The sequence below is a fragment of the Ochlerotatus camptorhynchus genome, unplaced genomic scaffold (genome assembly GCF_037179485.1).
Source record: "Ochlerotatus camptorhynchus isolate MF236.1 unplaced genomic scaffold, CSIRO-AGI_Acam_v1.1 ptg001088l, whole genome shotgun sequence".
In the NCBI taxonomy this organism is placed as follows: Eukaryota; Metazoa; Arthropoda; class Insecta; order Diptera; family Culicidae; genus Ochlerotatus; species Ochlerotatus camptorhynchus.
In genome coordinates this window covers 37,232-60,054 of record NW_027041490.1, presented here as the reverse complement: position 1 = coordinate 60,054, position 22,823 = coordinate 37,232, and the positions used below count along the sequence as shown (strand labels likewise).

The 22,823-nt window shown below is 37.9% G+C and overlaps 1 protein-coding gene across 1 annotated transcript in view; it reads left to right on the top strand.

The window, feature by feature from the left end:
• Positions 1 to 288: 288 nt before the first annotated feature.
• The window catches only part of LOC135716048 (hybrid signal transduction histidine kinase M-like), a gene marked incomplete at its 3' end in the record, with an annotated part of 36,014 nt that continues 13,479 nt past the window's right edge, over positions 289 to 22,823 (top strand). Inside the window, exons 1-3 of the mRNA XM_065238898.1 lie at positions 289 to 358; positions 1,409 to 1,661; positions 16,502 to 17,577. Of these exons, the coding sequence (XP_065094970.1) occupies positions 289 to 358; positions 1,409 to 1,661; positions 16,502 to 17,577 (1,399 nt within the window). The remainder of the gene's footprint in view (positions 359 to 1,408; positions 1,662 to 16,501; positions 17,578 to 22,823) is intronic.

Below are 22,823 nucleotides of genomic sequence, written 5' to 3'. Positions count from 1 at the left end.
GTGATGTGGCTAGCAGCAAGGCGAGCGAACGTTCAATGAAAATTAACTCTTAAACAACAATTATTTATGGTAGTCCTGACAAGAACCGTTTTGTCCTGATGGTTGAGTAATGCTGAGCTACTAGGGTGTTCAACACGGATGCTTGGCATAGATGGCCCACAGCGGCTCACGACGAGCAACTGAATCCGATCAGTAGCAGTGCGGCTTCTTCGGTGAATCGTGGGCTATTGAGGGCAGCCTTGATAGCTAGCTGTTTGCAGGGAGCCTTTCGAGGTGTACATGAAAAAAATGTACACGCCACGCGCCGAAAGGACGGCTGCTGCTGATGACGACCTGACACCACCACTCACCACACTTGGTGATTGAATAAACACCGTTCGCTGAGACCAGATGGAATTCGATTTTGAAATCTGTGTTAGGGAAAGAACTTTTCTCAGGCAACAGTTGCACATTCGTGCAATTTTCAATAGTGACCTTCGATTGGCGTATTAAGAATTAAAATCCATCATCCTTTGGATCAAAATCAGACCACTTTCATGCCGCGACTGACTTTGGTTTTAGAAATTGCGCCCCCAATGTTGCCTTAAAAATACATGGTATGCTAGATTTCAACTTATGGGAACTGACATCCGATTGATGACCTTGACAAATGTCCAGAAAATACTCATTAATAAAATTATTGTAGCGGCGCTGATAGTGCAGTAGTAAGCGTGATTACCTCTCACCCCAGCAGGCCTGGGTTCAATTCCAGTCAGCGCCGCCGGGATGTTCTGAGGCATAACATCTCTGATCGCGCCTTCCTCCGGTTCATGAGTTGATGGGTCGATAGGTAGGATCCAGGTGTGGAAGCTGCCCTCCTGGCGTCGGTAGGATTGGTGCTCAGCACAGAAAACAATATCGACGGAAAACAAATCATGGAAAATAAAACAAATTTATGGTGATTCTGAAAAGGACCGTTTTGTCGTGATGTTTGAGTAATTCTGTGCTATTAGGGTGTTCAACAAAGATAAGGCTGGCGAGCTGTATGTTGTTTGGAACGAGGCTGACGCGCTTGCCATAGATGGCTCACAGCGACTCACGAAGAGCTACTGAATCCGATCAGTAGCAGTGTGGCTTCTTCCTCCTTCTTCGGTGAATGGACAGGTCGCTGCTTGCAGGCAGCCCTTCGTTGTGTACTGTAGGACAATGATCGAAATTCACCATTTCGCTTTGTGTTTTCTTAAAGCTGTGCCGTCGTTCTCCTCAATGTCATAAGCGGTAAAGTTTGCTCTTTGCGCTCAATGTGTGAGGTAATAACAAAGCTGGAATGAAAGATGTTCGAACAATTCAGAAATTGGATCTCCCTATGCAGAGTCTACCAATCGACGATCTGGTTAAGATCTATTCACATCTTGCAATCCCAATGCAGCTCTTAAATTGGTCATCGCTGTTGACAACCTGAGACTGACGCTTCCGTTGAAAGCTCGTCGTCGCCATAATGGTGGTCCTGCAGCGGTCAGGGCACGGTTTGGCGAGTGTGTCTATGGAGGACAGCGTACTCAGGAACATCCAGAATACAACTATCATATCTGCAAATGTGGAGGTGAGGAGGCTGTCGACGAAGCCTTGAAGAAATATGTTTCCTTCGTGGAGGCCGGAATCAATCCAGCAAGCACAGCAATGTCAGAGAAGGACGAACTATATTTATGGATACTGGAAGAAACCACTTAGTCGGGACTGCTGTGGAAATCCGCGAAAATACGTAGCGTTTCGAGTGCTTGAGATCTTAGAGGCCACGGATCGTAACGAGTAGGGTTGGGCAGAGGAAAATCCTACTGAAGAGGCTATGAACTGGGGTGCCTGACCGTACTTCAATTCAAAGTATAAAACTAAATCGTGTACTTTCTTGTATAAGGGTTAATGTTCCTAATGTCGGCCTGAGTGTCCCTAATATTGGGCCCATACATAATTTTCGAGCAAAAACTGTTGTTTTTTAATTTTCACTAACATAAAAATAATTCAAAAATATTCATTTATATTGTCCAGATGACGCATGGTTCTAAGACAAATTTAAAAACAGGATATTTTTATCTATGGACCTACTTTTTAGATCTAGGGGCCTCCCTTAGCTTGGCAGCAAGATCATGCTGAAGGTGACTGGGTTCAATTCCCGGTCCGGTGTAGGAATTTTTCGGATTGGAAAATTTTCAACTTCCCTGGGCATAGAGTATGATTGTACTTACCACATAATTATTCTAATGCTATTCTATTGTCACAATCAAAGGTCTGAAACGAAGGTGTGCAAAATCGAATGTATTTGAAAACTTATGGTATTAATATTCTCTAAAGTGGGTTTGTGTGGTACCCAGATAATTATAGCGAAAACATACGCTTGAAACGTTGTAAACCACATTTGTTCAACAAAAATTGTTGGTGTCTTCAGAAAAGTTGTGTTTTAAAATACTAAATGAAATCTCGAAAAACTAATTTTAAGGTAGTCCTGGAATAAAATCAATTATATCTCTTTAGGGTTAAGGTATAGGAACTTTGGTGACTTAAGCTGAATTTCTCAAAATCTATTGTTCTGCAACTTTGTGAAATTCCGTTTTTTTCAGAACTGTGTGACAACTAAAAACGCAAGACATAATGATCATTTTTACCCCGGTGAACAATTTAGACCCGGATTACGGTACATGTGGGTATTTGAGTGTTCCATAGCGTCTGTTTGGTTTCGAATGCTTCAATGAGGGTAATTATTAATAACTAATAAATTAATTAAGAGCCTGCACCATTTCAGCATTTGGCAGTCGCGTGTGGCATGCACAATAATGCTCTAGGCCCGAGCACGTCGAAATATACAACCCAAAATTTTTTTGATGTGCCATGGTATCAAACCCGTTGCCTTCAGCGTGATATAGCACGTATTAATGACTACACAGTACGTAAAAATAGTGTAAATTTCTGTTACTATGATGCACATAAATTGAGCGTGTTATACAATACAACTTTACATTACAGATCGTACAAGTTTATGAGACATTTCATAAAATATTCCAAATATTGTATGCAACCATCCATCTCTGTAAGCAATATTTGTTGAAAGTTGATATCTTACGCGAAAAGGACATCACCAGAAAAATTCCGATTTTTTTTTTGTTGGATTAAGCTGTATGGCCCAATTCTTGAACCATAATCAGCAAATTGCCCGTTGCAAGAAGACATGGATTGCTTCTCTATTGGTAGTAGCGTCAATTACACTAGTTTACAAATAAAAGTAAAAAAAAAATTAACTTCAATATGATTCTTATGTAAAGTCGTGCGTTGGATCCAAAAATAAGTAAATAAAAATCTCAATAGGAGAGTTTCCGAGATACAGCTAAAAAAATAAATTTCACTTGAAATAAAACTTTTTTTATACTAAAAAACAAATATTTCTGGTTATAATGAAGCTATATCAATTATTTTAACGCCAAATTAAAGGTGAAATTGGTTTCCGATCGCCTGGAAAATGTGTGTCAGTGAGCTAAGTGGTATTGTTGGCACAACTACTACAAACATTCCAATTGCGATCTACCATGCTTAAAAACTTAAAAGAAATCCAGTTTTTCTTTGAAATATACAAAAAAAAAGAAATCAAGAAACTATTAATTAACAACAATATCACTTTCTCGCATTTAATTTGGTGTTAAAATAGTTGATATAGCTTCATTACAGCCGGAAATATTTGTATTTTATTTAAAAGGCTTTTTTAAAGTGAAATCCAATCTTTTGGCTGGCAACATTTTAGTGTTCAGCGCACGATTTTACATGGATAGTGACCATCAGCGTACAAAGTTCAAATATGCTGTAAACTAGTATTATTGCATCATTTGTTGAACAAATTTGTAACGCTATTTATTTAAACTAGACCAATATTCCCATCCCTTCTTTAATTTTTATTCTATTCCTAATACAGTTTCTCGAACTTTCAGCTGGTAGGTATAAGTCAAACGCTATGCGCATGTTACAATGAGTGAATCATAAACAAACTCTTCCGATATGCTTCCCCCTGTCTCAGGTAAAGAATACGGAACAATAAAGGGGAAAATTGTTCATTATAACGATGCGACCGTTTTTATAGCTTTGTTCACAATCGTTCAATCTCAATTGTGTCATTATTTGTCACAATTAAATAATGATAAATAATGGTACAGCCTAGCCAGTTTCATTGAATTGAATGGGATATTGAAGCTTTGACTTTCGATCTTCATGCGTAAGCGAGTGTTGCATGGCAGAACGTTGAGATGGGAGAATCATTTTTGTCATTAGGAATAACAGCAGTCGTCAATAGTTCTTCATGGGATGCGAATCACGTTGCTATAGTTTTAAGCAGAAAGCCTTATCCAAATGATCAATGATTTTAATCCCCAAACACGAGGTGCTAGGAAGTCAAATATTTGATGTTATTATGTTAAGATTTTTAGATTTCACTTTCGTCAAATTCTTCTTCCGAAAGAACATCCGGCATCACAGTGCTGTTGCAGTCGCTCAATGATCGTGGTGGTAAGGTTTGTAATAGGCATTCACAATAATGGCTAATGATTGTTCCAAAATACGAGGGAAGGTGGTGGGAATGCCAAACAAAGCATAAATTTCTACATGCTATGAAGAAGATGGGTGAAAGGAGGGAAACCGAATCCCATCAGCATCAGCCGAATGAATGAAGAGATTAGACACGACGTATGTAGTTAGAAAGATGGTTCTGCTGGAAAGCACTGGAATGACCAACTTATACTTTTGCTTTTGGTTTGATAATGGAAGGTTTTTTTTCGGTTGATTTTGTTTTCCGTCGATCTTGTTTTCCGTGCTGGGCACCGATGCTAACGACGCCAGGGAGACAGCTCCCACACCTGGACCCTACCTATCGACCCATCAACTCATGAACCGGAGGAAGGCGTGATCAGAGATGTTATGCCTCAGAACGAACATCCCGGCGGCGCCGACTGGGATTGAACCCATGTCTGCTGGGGTAAGAAATAATCACGCTTACCACTACACCACCGGCACCGCTGATAATGGTAGGTATCTATATTTAGTATTGATGATCACAAACTTGCGTTATACATATTTACATTAGGTTATTAGTTTTACGTTGGTCATAGGTAATGAAAGGAAAGGAAAGTTTTATTAATATTAATAGGGGAAATGGCTCTAATGTTGGTCTATGGATCTAATATTGGGCTCATCGCTATAAAGCTGCTATTTATCAATTTTATCTAAATGCACGCGTCATTGGGACGGTACTAATGGATATTTTAATCACTATTAAAAATTTAGTCGATTGCTGAATTTATGTATGGGCCCTAATTAAGGGCATTTAGGCCGACATTCCATTTCCCCTATTTATTCATTTTAATCGTTGCGTAAAACTTCCATCGTGTAATTTGGAGCATATTTTGGTAGAAATATCGATCTTGTAGACAAGCTTGTAGTGTACATAATATTAGCGATGTATGCGGTTTAAACCTAAATTTATCGCCTATTTTAGCGTTATTAACGAGAAGCTTCCCACGCTTCCGCAAAATTTACGTTTTGATTAAAGCAGTCCGTAGATTCATAAGAAAATTTATATTTTCAAAGTGTTTTTTCCTATATCACCATGATAAAAAGTTGGATAGGGGTTGTTTACGTTTTGAGAGGATTTGAACCATCTTTCTCCCATCACGGTTTTCGAATGATTCCATTTCCTTGCATTTGGCAACAGAGGACTTCTGCATCAATTTCAAACCGAATCGAAAAAACGTGATCGTTTGAGATTTGAGTGGAAAAGTTTCATTTTAAGTAGGTAGTGTCTTCGGAAAGTTTCTTGAAATTCATATTCCGGCAATATCTACAAAATCAGTTAAATATTCCAAGGGTCTATATCAAGGGCGTAGAAAGGTTTCAAGCTAGGGAAGGGCGAAAAAAAAATTTACTATGGAAAATTTGGCCAAATGCCATTTCACCGAACGCCATTTCACCGGTAGTCTTTGTGTTGCTGAGTTTGGGGGATTAGCAGTTGCCCCCCTGTCAGCTCTGGCTACGCCTATGGTCTATATTACCTTTAATTTGACAGTTGTTGCGTTCAATTTGGTTTAGTGGTTGTCGAGAAACACGACTTACTTCCAAAAATCCGTGTTTTTCGGATCTTGTTTGAAGATGCTTATATACCTATGTTAACAAAGTTAACGTTAGAATCGATGTTAATGCACTTGAATTCTACTTAAAATGTGAAAAGTAAATTATGTTGTAAATAATCTTTTATGGACATTGAAATAAACTATACTATTTAAAAAAATGCTGTATTTAACTAATGAACTAATAATATTGAAAATATAATATTATTTTTGATATAGGGGAATTAACGTATTCTCGGAAACCTAAGTAGCGACCATCTTTCTATAGCCTTTTTCTCCTAGGAACGCACACATATGCAGTATTGGTTTGATAACAATCTTCTGCTGCCAGCTGCTCTACCAATTTCAATCGAAAGAATTATCAAAAACTGTTTTGAAACGCTTTTACAAAGGTCCAATCTTCTCTAGTGAGAGCGACTATTGTGGACAACCTCTTTTTTTTAAATTCGGCAACCTTTCTATTTGAGCTGCGTGTTAAACAACTGTGCTTTCATCGGCAACTCAAAATTAGCAGTATTATGTAGTGCGTGTGTTTTATTTCAAGAAAACCCTACCAGATTGGTTTTTCTCAGTGGTAAAAATATAATCAAATTGAAGCTGAAAGCATAAATAATAGTTTGAATGCATTCAGCTAAGTGTTTTTTAAGAAAATTCCGTGAAATTTGCGTTTCAATTTGGTTTGCCGAAAATAGTCTGTCATACCGAAGACGTCATTTCCATTATTTAATTTGTTAACACTTTTTTTTTGAATTTTTACTACAGTATCTAAAAAAAAATATACCGTATATTCTTTCCCAGAATTACATTACTTTTCTAAACAACTGTATTTGTGGTCAAGTTCAACATTTTATAATTACATCTAATGATTTCATAATTCCGGAAAACATTTTTGTAGCGAAATGAGTTGAATCAACCTTGGATGAGTGCGGTAAGTAATAAGTCCGTTCGTGTATTTGCTTTTTGATTTTGCTTTTAGTTGCTGTAAGTGAATCATATGCTGCAAAAAGTACGGGATCATACTTTTGCGTATTGCTGTACAGAATCATAAAAAAAAGCAAATACCACGTAGCAAACTTAATGATAATGAAAATATTTTATATTGTTTTCTTGAAAAACTTAAAGTGCTAATGCTGTGTGCCTCAATATAGGCAGGAAAATACATTAATCCATCATAAAGTTTTGATGTGAGATCTTTCTGTCTGAAAATATCCATAAACCACATTTCCTAGACATTCCAGGTTTTTTCCCGTAGAAGCAAATCATACATTCCGCCTATACAATTCAGAAGTCAAACATTGCCGGAGCGACGTGAGTCGGATGAGTTTCAACGAACAAAAAAGGATTTCAACGTCAATAGCTGAAACACCTTTTGCTATTTGTGTCAACTTTTTCATTACTACTGCCTCTGATAGAATGCGCTCTTCGTTCGTGCTTCACAGACGGCTTCGGAGCTTCGAGGTTGTACCTATACGATAGAACGGGCATTGATATGGGGATTGAGACAGTCGATTTCATCCGGTACAGGAGGACGGAAGATAGAGGTGGTAAAGATGAATGAGTGACAAACGTACTCTGCTCGCTCGGCAGGGAGTCAATAATTTTCAGCTAAAATTTTCTACACTTTAATTCAAATGCCACCAGGTATGAATGGAGAAGCGGAACCTATTGGGTGTTATATGCTACCACACGGATTAAATGAACTAGATTTTTTTTAGCTCTAATGTCTGCAACTGATACAGAACTAGATGACTAATGAGCTTGAGCCGAGTTCAACATTGATGATGGCTAAGCCTGAATAATTTCAAGGCGGTTCTTTTATAGAAAATGTATAATGACCAACTGATGTTAGTTGCCTCTGGAGGTTCATTATTTAATCAGTGAATGGATGATGGAAGATGATAGAAGTCATGTAAAGCAATTGCCATTCTAATTTTAATAATTACAAAACAATATTTTGCGTAGATGACTTTATATTGGTGCTTTTCTCATAAATTTATCATGTGAAATCGCTTATAACAATCGGCATTGTATTTTTCCAGCCATTTTATGTAATATTTCATCTTTATATTCGAATATAAAATTTTCCCCTTACTTTGATCAACCGTACCATAAAATGGCAATTTTTTGTTTTGTAAGCAACAGTTATGGCATAACCATTTATGACAAAACACAATTAGCTCTCTAACGCTTTCGTAATCACACGTTAAATGTTGACGGAACCGTATGCTGGATTATGATTTTAAAACCTCCCTCGTTATTGCAAGTCCTGTGTTATAGAAGCAAATTGAGCGAGTCCTTACCATTTAATTACATTTAATTTGTGTGAGATGATTAAATAATTTGGAAATGTTTCGGATGATCATACATTTCATTCATGTATATTTTTATCAATGATCTAACATTCCAGGGATATCACAAATCCAAAATCGTCTTGGGTCCTTCACAGTTCAGTTTTATCTGTCAAGAAAATTTTAGTGGCGATGAATGGAGTTTTCAAGCCTTTGCTTAAGGGTATCCCACTGTCACTGTTTACATTTCTATATCGGTGGGCGACATTGTATTTTGCTGTGATCTCAGCAAAAATGACGTTTGGTTGCTGAGTCTTGAAAAATATTTAGCTTATTATGTTATGTTTACTGTGATATCAGTAACATGTATTGCCGAGCTGTCCAAATCTTGGAAAACAATTACCGAGCTGATCGATTTGGAAAATTACTCTTCGATCCTTCAGATTCTTATAGTAATCTGTTTGGAAGTCCATTTGGATAAAAATTTACTGCCGCCATGGCGCCTAAGCGCAAAAGAAAAGGGCAATCTCTTGATCCCCCTTCTGATGAAATTAATTTGAGCAATCAATTTGATTTGCTCACAGATGATGAGAATGATCCATCATCCAGAAAAAATTCTAGTAAACTTTTCCGGCTTAAGAAGGAAAGGATTCCCCATATTGTGATAACCACTTCCGGTTTCCATGCTCTTCGCACGGAACTTTTGAACTTCATGAAATTTAAGTTTTCACTGCAAATTGGCCGTCGGGGTGAATGCCGTGTATTGGATGAAACCTTGCACGGATTCAAATGTCTTCTCATGTATCTTACTGAGAAGCAGCATATTTTTTTTTACTTACGACACCAAAACTGAACGTGTGTTCAAGGTTGTCATGAAAGGACTGCCCAGTGGTGAATTCCTGGATCAGATCAAAGATGAACTGGCAAAATTACTTGGAGTTGTGCCAGTCCAAATAATCAAAATGAAAATGAAATCCCCTCCGGGCGATTCGCGCAACGGATTTCTAGTGAGTTTTACTTGAAGTGAACTAAACAACCTTAAGGCCTTAGAAAAAAACTAGCCTTATGCTCCATGTCCGAATGAAGTGGGAACACTTCAGGAAGACTGGAGGAAATTTTCAAAACCTCACCCAGTGCCGTAAGTGTCAGGGATGGGGTCACGGAACTAAAAATTGCTACATGCCAGCTAAATGCATGAATTGTGGTGATTCCTCTCACGCAAAGGACGATTGTCCTGTGAAGGAAGATCCTAAGAAATTTAAATGTTTAAATTGTGGTGAAAACCTCAAATACAATTTTTGAGAATGTAAAACTCGCAAAGCGATCCTACAATCTCGTTCTAAGTGACAGTTAGGAAACGCTCCTCGTTTCTGAACAGGTACAAATTCCTCTGCTGTTAACAACCGTCAGCGAGGAACAAATTCTACATTCGTACCCATGGGTACAAATATCACCCCTGCTTCAAATTCTTCATCTATACCTGCTCCCCTCGCTGCTAGCAATGTTCAGCGAGTAAATGGAGCTACCTATGCTGCTATTGCAGCGGGTAGAAATAAAAATACTACCAAACGTAATTCTAACGGAAATTTTGATAATTCTGACTTAGGAAGCATTACTGCTCCAAAAATAGAAGTTTTTACAGAAATCATTGATTGACATGATTACTGATATGCTAAAAACTATCTCCATGTTTGATGCTATTTAAGGTGCATATCGCCGTTATAACTGAAATATTTCTTAAACTTGACCATAAGGTTAAAAGAGACGCAAATTATTTCATTTTTCGAAATGATCGTCTTGATGAACCCTGTGGTGGCGTTGTCATCATTGTTTATAGACGAATTAAACATAACATTCTTTCTTTATTTGAAACCAAAGTTTTTGAAACTTTGGGAGTTTCTGTTGAAACAAAATTTGGACAACTTACGTTTATAGCTGCCTATTTGCCATTCCAATACGTAGGCTAGCAAACCCGATCTAAATTCTTTATTATTGGGGATTTTAATGCAAAACACCGCTCATGGAATAATGCTCAAAGCAATTCCAATGGTAATATTCTGTTTGATGATTGTTCTGCAGGTTATTACACTATTCAATATCCAAACAGCCCAACATGCTTTTCTTCTGCAAGAAATCCCTCCACTATTGATTTGGTCTTAACTGATTGATGTCAACTTTGTAGCCAATTGGTTACCCACGCTGACTTTGGTTCTGATCACCTTGCAGTAGCTTTTGAAATATCCTAACAGCTCTACTTTCAATTACCATAGAACTGATTAGGAGCAATATCGAACATTTATGGTATATAGCTTTGATCCAAACATTCCTTTGCAAATCAACGATGAAATTAATTATGCTCTTGAATCTCTGACTACTTCTATAGTTGAAGCAAGAGCTGTCTCAGTACCAAATGCGAGGTTAAATTCGATTCAATTTGTAACCGTTTGTTACAAGATTTGTAAGATTTTTAATTTGTGCATTATTGTTTAATGTACTGTCACGTTTTTATAAGTTATTTGGTGTTGGTTAGAAGGATTATTAAAAGATTATGTATTGAAATATTGCCAATTTGTTAGTAGGGAATTGTTTAAACTTTAAATGGTATAACAGTAAAGTGGGTGTTTGCGAGTAACATAAATAATAAAGGATGCAGCCAGCCGAAAACGCACCTGCTGGGTTGTAGGTACTCCAAGGTGCTACCAATCAATTGAGTGTTAGTGGCTAGTGGTAGTGAACCGGTTCGCCGCGGTAACTCACTATTACCTACGAGTTGCACGGAGAGGGAGAGGGATCGTCGTCGTACAGTGTGGGAGTAGGAATAGGTAATAGAAATGTAAACATTAGGAAATTAAAATTAGTCTAAAAGGTACACCGTCGCGAGTAGTCGACCGGGGGCGAACCCCGTACGAAATTATTGTTTAGTTTTAGTAAGAATAAATGTAGTGTTGTTGTTAATAAAATCAATATAGTGTTCTTGTATTAAACGGTATTTTGTGGATAAGACGTGTTGTGTTCTGCATGCGAGAATAAGGGATTGGCCAACGGATGACGAAGGATTTGGCTCGGGATTTGGTTGGAGCAAGGAAGGATACGGACTGGAAAGGAAAGTTCAAGGGCAAGTAGAAGTCACCATCAATCGGTCGGGACGGTCACCGACATAAATTGGTCCTTCGAGCCGGATTTCTACTGCCGGTGGACTTTGGATAGGTTACAGTACAGTGGGTGCACTTACTACAAGGAGATGCAGGTGGGAAAATGGACAAAGGATTTTTTGGATTGGGATATAGAATGGAGGGATGGAAAAGCGAAGGGGCAGAGGTCAGATAGCCTACTAACGATCCGCCATTCCTCATAACTATCCAGGCGTTCGCGCGTGAAAAGTGTTGAACAGTTGAAGTGCTTGAAATAGCCAGTAGTGAGTGGTAATATTCGGGTGTGACGATTTGCTGCACCACAGCTCAATACAGGTAAATAGTTCTCTGCCCAAGCTAAAACTAACGGCTGAACTAACGTCCATTCGACCCTCACAGGACCATTTGTATTATCGTTTAGTACACACCGCCATTTTGTCCGTTGACAAGATCAACCGACGCACACGTGATACGGCTTAGCAGTCTCTAGGGGCCGGAAGGAACTAGCCTTCCACAAGCCAGACCAAAAATATTCGGCTGGAAGGAATTTGTCTCGGGAACCTAATCGCCAAGGAGACGTTCCCCTCTCGGTAGAGTCACTCCGGCCTTGCCTGGGCTCTGCCGATGTAAAGTTTATGAAAGAAGACGCCTGGGAGTACGTTTTTCAAGAATAAACCACCCACTTTACACCCACATCCACAATAGTAGTAGTATAAACAATAGTTGTCCTCAATAAAATGTTTCCATCTTGAACCACAGTTGCATTTTTTTCATAACGTAATCAGGTGACAGTATTCTGCACGTTTAGTCGCGTAGCCTTTCCGATTGCCCAGTAGTAAGCCGACCTTGAGACCCAGCTCGAGAGGTCTCTTGCTATCGAGAACTTACCGGGAACAGACAGTAGAGTTACAAATTATAATAGACGATGATCTTCAGCTCTTAAGGTGAAAGTTAATGCTTTTCCGTTGATACTGAATCCACACCCGTTCAAACCACACCCAAATTCGAAATGCAACAATATCCAACAAGCATTGCAAATTAGAAAAATCGGAAGTATTGAAATTTTGAACACATTACACAATATTATTGTATAATTATAATATTTTTACTACTGCAATGACAAACGAATGCTGACTACTAATGCTCAGGGAAGTCTTGCCGTAGCTCAGGGAAGGCCTGCCGAACTTCATCAAAGTCCTGATGAAGTTCAGGGAAGCCCTGCCGAAGTTCAGGAAAGTCCTAATATTCAATATCGAACATTTATGGAATACAGCTGCCATGAAAGTTATCTGGCGGGATTTGCAAAAACAAATTAAAAAGCGATTTTCTGCCCTGAGGAACAAAACTTTTGAACATAATGTTTCAAAATTAGACTTGAATTCCAAACCTTTTTGGAAACTCACAAAATTTTTGAAAAAAAAATTCAAAAGCCTATTCCAGCGCTTGAAGAAGGTGGTAAAATTTTGATCATAAATTTCGAAGAAGCTCAGAAACTTGCTAAGCAATTCGAGAGTTTCCATAATTTTAGTTTGAGCCTTAGTAGTCCTATTGAGAATAAGGTTGCTCGGGATTATCTGAATATTTTCTCTCGGGAAAATATTTTTGATGATTCCTGGGGTACTGATCTGGACGAAGTAAGATCTATAATAAAAATTTTCATTATATGAAAGCTCCAGGTGATGATGGAATTTTCTATATCCTCATCAAAACAATTCCAGAGAGTACCTTGTCTTTCCTGGTAAAATTATTAACAGATGTTTCCATTTGGCATACTTTCCTGATAAATGGAAAAATGTTAAAGTTGTTCAAATTTTGAAACCGGATAAAAATCCAGCTGAAGCTTCTAGCTGCCGTCAAATAAGTTTGCTTTCTTCAATAAGTAAACTCTTTGAAAAGATAATTTTAAGTAGAATGATGCTTCACATCAATACGTACTTAATTTTTGCAGATGAGCAGTTTGGATTTTGCCATGGGCATTCAACTACTCAACTAGTTAACTATTTAATTCGTTCAAACAAATCTGAAGGCTGCTCAACTGGAGTTGCTCTTCTAGATATAGAAAAAGCATTTGACAGTGTTTGGCATGAATGTTTGATTGCTAAATTTAAAAAGTTTAATTTTACACTCTATATTATGAAATTAATTGGTAACTTATCAAAATTCCAAATCTGAACGACTACCTGTTTGAGCAGGAGTTCCTCAGGGTAGCATTCTTGGGCCTTTATTGTATAAAATTTTTACTTCGGACGTCCCTGATTTGCCTCAGGGTTGTCACAAATCTTTGTTCGACGATAACACAAGCATTTCCGCTTAAGGAAGAAGTCGTCGTGTAATTTGCAGCAGACTGCAGAAAAGTTAAGATATTTTCACTTTTTATCTAAAAAAATGGAAGATTCCTCCAAACGCTTCCAAAACTCAACTTTTAATATTTCAAAATAAGCCTAAAGCTTCCTTTTTGAAATCTAGTAGTAGTCACATAGTCACTATGAACGGAGTTCCAATTTCCTGGTCAAACCAAGTGAAATATCTTGGATAAGTACTTGACAAAAAATTAACTTTTAAAGATCACATTGAGGGCATTCAAGCCAAATGTAACAAATATATAAAATGTTTGTATCCTCTTATAAACAGGAAATCAAAACTTTACCTCACGAATAAACTTCTAATATTTAAACAAGTTTTTAGACCAGCCATGCTTTATGCTGTGTCACTACCAGGAAAAAAGCAAAGGAATTAGGACAAAGTTCTGAAGATGATTTTGAAGTTGACTCCCTGGTACAGTACTACCGAGGTTTATAGAATTTCGAATGTTGAGGCTTTAGAACAAATGTCCAACAACATAATTAATAATTTCAGGCAAAAATCGTTGCAATCCTCAATTACAACGATTAATTCCCTTTACACTTAGATAAGATTTAGTTTTAGTTTTTAGTTTTAAGATGTTGATTGTTATATTGACATGCCGGTTTAAAAAACCTGTTTAAAATACTGATTTGCTAAAGCAGGAACAATGTACTATAAAAATACTTAGATATATATCATAACAATTAAGGCTGGTAAGTTACTGTAGTAGCTTGGGTACCTAGGTTTAAATGAAATGTAATTTATTTTGAATTTGGAACAAATGAAGAGTTAAAAAATGCATTGGTTGGTATAGAAAGCTCGCAATTAATAACTGTCGAAGTGTTTCAAGGAACAACAATTTGAGAGCATTAAGAAGCTTGCATAAGAGCATCAAAAGTTAGGAAGAGGAAAAATAATTGGGTCTCACAGAATGAATTAAACAAGCGTCACATTTGACATACAATTGGATAACATAAGATCCGAAATTCAGCTCAAAACGTACTTTCTACCGCGACAAAAAATTTCAGTAACGATCCATGTTTTATGTCGACAATGAATTCCATTACATTGTACATTAAATAGTCATCCAGTTGTTCTAATGATTTCTAGTCCCTATGCCCCGAGAAGCGTAACAAACTCTCGTAAAGGAACTTTTACTCATGGCCTATCCCATTTCACCAGCTGAGTTTTACTTACTTCTCAGGTACGCACACTCAAGCATATACACTCCACCAAAACCACACGCTGGAAATTACGAAATTATGATTCTTTATTCGAAATTCCATTCTACTATCTACCGCCAACTATCTTGAACATCATTATTGCGTTGTATAGAAAATGAGTAAAAACGAATCGAAAATAGAGAAGCATATTAACTCTCTCCTCTGCCCGGCTACGTACATAAAAGGTCCCACTCGAGCGATGGGTGGTTGGTTGGTGGGTCGGCCGGCTCGGATGGCCGGTAGTCGCGAGGGAGTTACTAATGTGAAATAGAATCTTTCCTCACCATTGTACAGAAGATTATTATAAAATGAAATTCCACACAAAAGGAATAAAAAAAAAAAACAGAACGGGTTCATTTCACCGTTCGACGTGAGTTGCTTGCTTTCTACTACGGCTGGGCAGACCATTAATCGGAACGAGATAGAACGATAATAATGAACTTACACATTGACTGGCTTCTCCATTGTGTTTCATGGTTTCTATGCTCTTAATTGTACAATACACTGTCAGGGGGCATGGTTGGATGAGTGTTGGTGCTTATATGCCCCACCTTTTTATCTTTTTTTAATTGAGGGGCGGAGCTTTATGCACATTGCGTTTCCATGCTACCACTACATGGCTGTCCTGTTGAACACTTGTTTTATGCAACGCATTGGATGGAGATCTCACTAATACAATCTCGTGCTCTGTGGGATTGGGTGGAAGAGCCATCTTTCCGGTGGCTATGAAACACAACAGTAAGCATTGAGCATAGCACAAGCACGCGGCTCTTTCGAATTTTGTGAGTTCACAGACTTGCTTGTGGAGAGTCGGAACCAACGATCGGTGAGAGAAGAAAGCATAATTGACGACGATTATTGTGTGTTGTCGCGATTAAATGCGTGTTGATACCGAGTCCCCCGCCCGGAACAAGTGTATGAGTGAGAGGGAAGAATATTTAGTGTGAGCATAGTTTACCGGAGTATTGAACGGTATGACAAAAGCGCAACAATAGCACCAAAAGTCGAGTCATTTGAAATCAATTCCCGGTGCGTTGCTGAATTGGATCCGATTTCTTTTGAAATCATTCGTTTACGTTAGGCCTAGTCGAGCGGACGCGCGTTTTCCGGTGGATAATAGAGAATAAACACGTTGATGAAATTGATTGGGGATTAGTGTGACACGCGGTTTTCGGTATTGATTAGTGGCAATTGTTGAAAGTGATTTGGTGAATTATTAGCTATCAACAGTAAGTTGCATCTTGAAAACATCTAAAATTGAGTGATGATTTTGTGAAAATAAGAAAATATTACGTGAATATTGCTGAAAAACAAAAGCAGTGAAAATACGAGTGATTGTAGAAAATAGTGTACGAAAAGTAAGTGTAAAGTTGATTTCATAGTGATCCACCGTGGCGTAAATCGGTCAATCTGGGTAGTCAATATCTGACAGAGTTGGGCGGTGAAAGCCCAAAATCGGGACCACTGGCAGTGCCGACGAGCTACGGTGGGGGCACCCCTCAACAGTCGCTGTCCGGTTTTTCTCGCTTGGATTGTAACCCGAACTCATTTAACCTGGCGGCGTTTAGATCACCCGGTTTGCTAGGAACGCATGGATTTAATTTTAGTAACAACTTTGGCTTCCGGGACCCGTCCGTATATGACCCAGCAAACGTGCCTCCGACACCAATACAGCAACATCTGCCTCAGGCTAATGGGACAAGCCTGTTGAATCTAACGCAGGGATTCCGAGGAGCTAGCGACGGAAGTCCTGTAAATCTGTACCTCGGCAGTTCAAGTCCGTCGAGGGATACGAATTTGGACTCGTACGGCTACCAAAAGAAGGACTATCCAGACAGCCAAGATAACATTAGTTTCAACGAACAAAACAAAGAAGACGAAGTGAACGTTCTTAGTCGGGATAACAGTCCTAACGGAAGGGTAAACTACAACTCCGATAGTTCGGACGTACGTGAAAAGCGCCTCGATACCTGCAGTCCCGTTGAAAGCAATCGCTCTTATTCTAGTCAAAATAAAGACGATCTTACAGGCTATCACAGTCCTCATAACGATAGCTTAGGATCACGAAGTCCGGAGAACCTTTCTCACGTTGGAGCGAATAATCCTGCCATAACCTCGAACAACGGATCTTACGCTCCGAATAACAACAACGCCTCTGCGTTGACAAACAACAATAACCTAATCAACAATAACCACCTGAAGGGAAAATCACACACGATATCGGACATGTTGGATCACAAACTACAGATGAGTTTTCTCGGCCCTCCACTGGCCGCGCTCCATTCGATGACCGAGATGAAAGTTCAGGGAGGAAGCCCGGTTCAAGCAATGTCGCCACAAACTCAGGCGCATCAAACGGGGATGGTGGGAGGTGGTGGCGCCCCTAATCCGCACGGTATCGATAACATCCTGTCCCGACCGCCGCCGGTTACCAGTGCCCAACTGAATGCCTTAGGAGGTGGGTAATTGAGTTTATATTTGATTTGATTTGTATTTCTTTTGTAATCAGTAGTGTTATTCGTCATGCTGAGTTATATTGTTCCATAACAAAAAATATATATATATATATTCATACGAAGACCTTTTCAAACTAGGAGCAATGGTTTTGTGCTTTTGGGGTGTATGTGAAAAAATATAGATAAGTGGAATTTACTGAAGGTATCGAGAAGATCCTTTGACCGACGGAACTTGACTTGTGTGGTAAATTTAGAAGTGATGGTTATATGTTCTTGTTTTTGAGTGTATCTATAACAGCGATTTTGAACCGGTGGGAAATTCCCCCAGACTTGCCTTATGGGGTGTTTACATCTGTGCTGGTGTGCTAGCGCTAGTGTACTAGAACTGTACTAAAAAGTAGTCAGCATAATGTAACAGGGCGTTGGTTGATTGTGCTGGTTGTGCTAGTAAACCAGCATATATGTAGTGGCACCTTCCTTACTGATTTTTTTAGCTGTTCAAAAACTCAGTGGAAAACTACCGAACTACCCAAAGGGAGGCCGTCAGTAGGGGTCTTGAGATTAGATGATCTAACAGATGATGAAACAAGTCAAACCCATCATACAACAATTCAAATCACATCAGAAATCGATAACAAGATCAATGCTAGTAATATTTGAACCAAAGACTACACCTGGTAATGTTTCGAGTGCCCCTGGGAAAGTGATCAGTGACTCTATTTGTAAATTATTTCACGCTCTGGTTCTTATTTTCCCCATTCCTGTGTCTATGTTGTTAGTTGGGGGGCTCGTATCAATTTAAATATGTGAGGCGAGTCAAATCTCGCCATAGGTGGATGAATTTATGTTTTTATGTTATGAATTGAAAAACATTGAACACTCTAATTATATATATTGGTATCAAAGTATTTTATTATGCATTTCTAACTGAACTCCTCAAAAGTGCGAAATCGATAATAAAAGTGCGCTTTAACGTCATATCGTCTTGGTGTCTTCTGCGCACTTATCCCTTCTGATCAAAGTAATAAGTGCACCGAAGACACCAATACGATTTAATGTAAAAGCGCACTTTTATTAGCGTTTCCGCACTGAAGGAGGGAACCGAAACTAATTTCAAACATTCAAAAAATTATTATAAAGCCTTGTTTTTAGTTTATATATTATTCTTCTCTCATCAAGAGTTTAACAGGATAATTAAATATTTTGTTGATTCCCGCAGAATAATCGCGCATTAGATTGAACATCTTACGGCTAAATAGACACCTGGACATCAATTACTAATTTCAGATAAACTAAGACATGTTTAGAAAGCTCTACCTTTTTACCATACAGAACGTTTTTTTTTGACGTCACTGTGCACTAGTGCAGCGGGTTTCAAACATTTACTGGCCAAATGCAAAAAAGACCCTGTAATCACAAAATGACCTCAAAACGCTTATATGTTTTTAACCTTCAGAAAATTCTCAAATGAATTACGAAAACCCCAAAATAACCTTAAAACTACAAGGGACAGTCCAATGGGGTTGTACGAATAGTTGACGTAGGACTACGCTAGCATATGATAACTATTTTGATCGAACGTTATTTAAAATTCCTGATATTATTATGACATCCATTGATTTCTTCCGAAATGTAACAATTGATCAGTGTCCATTTTCCGTTTATTACTAATAAGATACTTTTTCAGCTCATCTGTAATTATTCTCTTTCTTTGAAAATTGTGGTGACCCTGAAAAGGGCCATTTTAATGGTTTTTGGCTCTGAAAAGAGGCATTTTGACATTTTATGGCACTCAAAAGTACAGGTTTGGGGATGTGGTTGAATTAAGAGGAATTATTTTTGACGCCCTGAAAAGGATGGTTTTCGTTTGAAGCACATTCTCGTCTGTTGAGCGGCAAGCAAATTACTCGGCTGCTTGCCCTAGGCAAAAGTGTAGCCTTAATATTAAACGGATCTCCACTTTTCGATGAACAACACGCACTATATCGTGACGCCACTTATCACAGGTTCGTATTCTTCTGGCAGCGACAGCTTTGATGCACGGTACCGGGTTGTTCGATCTTTGTCGTGGTTGGGTAATTCTGAAATCTGTAAGCACTTTCTCCACGGAAACGGTGAGCATGACGATGACGCGCTTGATGAAGATGGCCCACAGTGGTGTTTCTCATGATGAGCAACTGTACTCGAACAGTGGCGGTGTGGCTTCTTCACTACTTCTCTTCTCTGACTAAAGCGCTCTTGCTAGCAAGCTGCTTGCGGGGAGCCAATCCACCGGTCCACATGTCGTGTGCTGGGCGATCGATATGAAGACGTCCGAAGTTCGGCTTATTTCGTTTGGGACCAGCTATGTGATGGCTGTGTTAGGAAGACACCTTGTAGTCTAAGCATATGTATGGGAAATATTGATGCTACCAATTTTAGTTAAATTTCCTAGCTGTTTAACTATTTTCATTATTTTTACTATATGCCACAACATTGGTGAATGAAGCCTCCGTCGAATGGCATATTGCATGACATATTTCACATAAAAGCTCTGGAGAAATATGCGTTCTAAACCTGACCCTTTTCGTTACATGTTCATTTTTCGTACTCGCAAAGTGTACCTCAATATGGAAAACAAAGACGTAGTGCTACGTAAAAAATGTCAACATACTAAAAATGCCTTCACAATAGTCAAACTAGCCTTCAATGACCAAAATTGCTTAAAAAACTAAAATGGTATTGCTAGAATAGATTTAAATACGTCAAAATAGGCTTAAAATTTCTAAAACTGCCGGACAACTCTTATAATAATAATCTAAAAACGACAACTGAAATGTTGAAATCAGTGTCTGTTTTATCATTTTCCATCACACGCAAGGAATAGCGTTTCAACTCAGTGTAGACACTACACGTTCTACAGCGCTATATTTGTGTAAAATGAGAATAATCATGTTGCATTTGATTATCAATATCATCTCACCAAGATGAAGACGAATATTAATATTTACAACAACACAGGCGATAATGAACATCCAACCACGAATGAACAAAAACAAATGTTGACTTCGATACTCAGAGATTGCCTTGATCAAGAGAATGTTGTTATGTCAAAATTCAAATACATGCATGTAGTTGGTCTATCTGTGAAGGTTGTCTTCATTTTCAGCTAAGTTGAGCGTAGAAGAAATGATTTTTATTAGCACTGGGGTCCTACTCAAAAGTGGCCCAAAAATAATCAAAAAATGAATATCCGATAAAGTAGTATTAAACACTAAATAGAAAAGCACCTCAAAACGATGCAATGGTAGAAGAAAGCCGACTCCCGGCCTACTTAAAACACCAAAATGGGCAAATTTATCTTTTTTTTTACATATCCTATAATCACAATAATTGTATCAACATACTCAAATGTTTTTTTAATGTCTAGAAAATTCTGAAATATATTACGAAAACTCCAAAATAACCATAAAAACGCCAAAATAATAAAAATGGACTCATAATAAGCTTTCCTTGACCAACATTGCTTAAAAACACTAAAATGGCCCAGCTAGAATAGCTTTTAAACGCCTAAATGGCCTTAAATCTCGAAACCTGCCTGACAACTCAAATAATGAGCTTTAAAACAACAACTGTAATGTAAAAATGGTCCAAAAATGTTAAAAATTGCCTGGAATATCCAAATTGCTTTTAAAATTTCGAAAGTTGCTTTTAAATTGCTAAAATGGCTTAAAAACGCCTGAAAAGTCCTGAGTTATTCATAGAACCGCCCAGAAATCGCAGTAGCAAAGCTCAAATAACCCATTGATCACAAAATGCCATTGCAATTCTTAAATGATTTTTAAACCCAACAAATTTATGAAAGATATAAAATTGTAAATCTGCACTAACATCAAGACGACCGCGAGTATAAGGTTCAATTACTGTTAGTTTAGATTTAAGACATAAATAATGTATAACGCAAAGGTATCACTCTGTAAAGTTTGTTCGATGAAGCCTGTAAAGATAAAGTAATTAACCAAAAAAACGTATTTTAGAAAGAATGATTGAATAAATATTGATTTAGTAGCCGCTTTAGCTAGAAAAATAATACCAACAGATTGTTGTTGTAATTCAATTTTTATTATCCCAACATAATTTAAAATTCAGATAAATTGAAAATATGCTCAAGTTGTCTGATTTTTCAACCCATTGATTGCGAAACTCTGCACTTCTGTTTACTTTCTGTTCATTGCATGTCCTCACCAATTTAACATGATTTTCTCCGAAAAAAAAATAACACATTATAGAGGGCTACATATTATTTCTACTGCGAATCGAAATTTTTAAAGCCAACCTTTCTCATATGAATAAAAATAACTGTTGGATTGCTTTATAGGGATTTGCCAAAGCGGATTTCAGCTTAAATGAATCTGTTGCGATTGCAACGAAGGAGACAATTTTTCCGATTTTCTGAACGTTGTATTTCTAGTGATAACGTTAAAAAATTCCTAACGAATGAAAATTTAAATGTACAGTAGTATAAGTTTTTGTTTCTGTTGTACATAGTAATTTTAGATTATTCTTAGACGATAATTAGGTAAGTTTACTGGTTTGTGTATAAAGAGACTTACGTTTAGTGTCCCTTTTTGTGTTTAGTTGTTCGATCGGTGATGGGATCACTGTAAATTAGATTCCTAGGTTAGGTTATGAATAACAAATTTTCAACAAATTTAGGTTACAATTATGAAATTTTACCTGCTTTCAATTTGCTTTGTGTCTGTTTTAAATATGCGTGAAAGTCCCGTAGATTCCCGAGTAGCAGCTATATAATAAGTGATTCTAGGTTTAGTTTAGTTTTATAAATTCATTTTCTGCATCATCACTGCATAAACTAACCTACGCTTACGACCGTACTATTTCACCGTACTGTTAGTTCTAGTTCACTTTTATTACTAAATGCATTATATTCACTAATTTAAATAGGATAAGCAAATTTTAATTAATTTTCACTAGCAATAAGTAGGAATTATATCGAATTTTATTAACAACTTTTTATTCGATTACGGCCTTTCTTTTGATCTGTGCCTGTCTGTCTGTCTGTCTGCCTGGCGTTTTGTCACAGTGACTCACCGATAGTGGGGTACGTCAGAGCGGACAATGTATTAACATTTTAAGGTACGTACCATCGCTGCAGTTGGATGTGTGGTGCGGCGCAACGAGTTGTTGCGACACTCCCCCCAGTACTTCGACGTCATTGGTCCGACGTACTCACGGTTGCACCGACGTC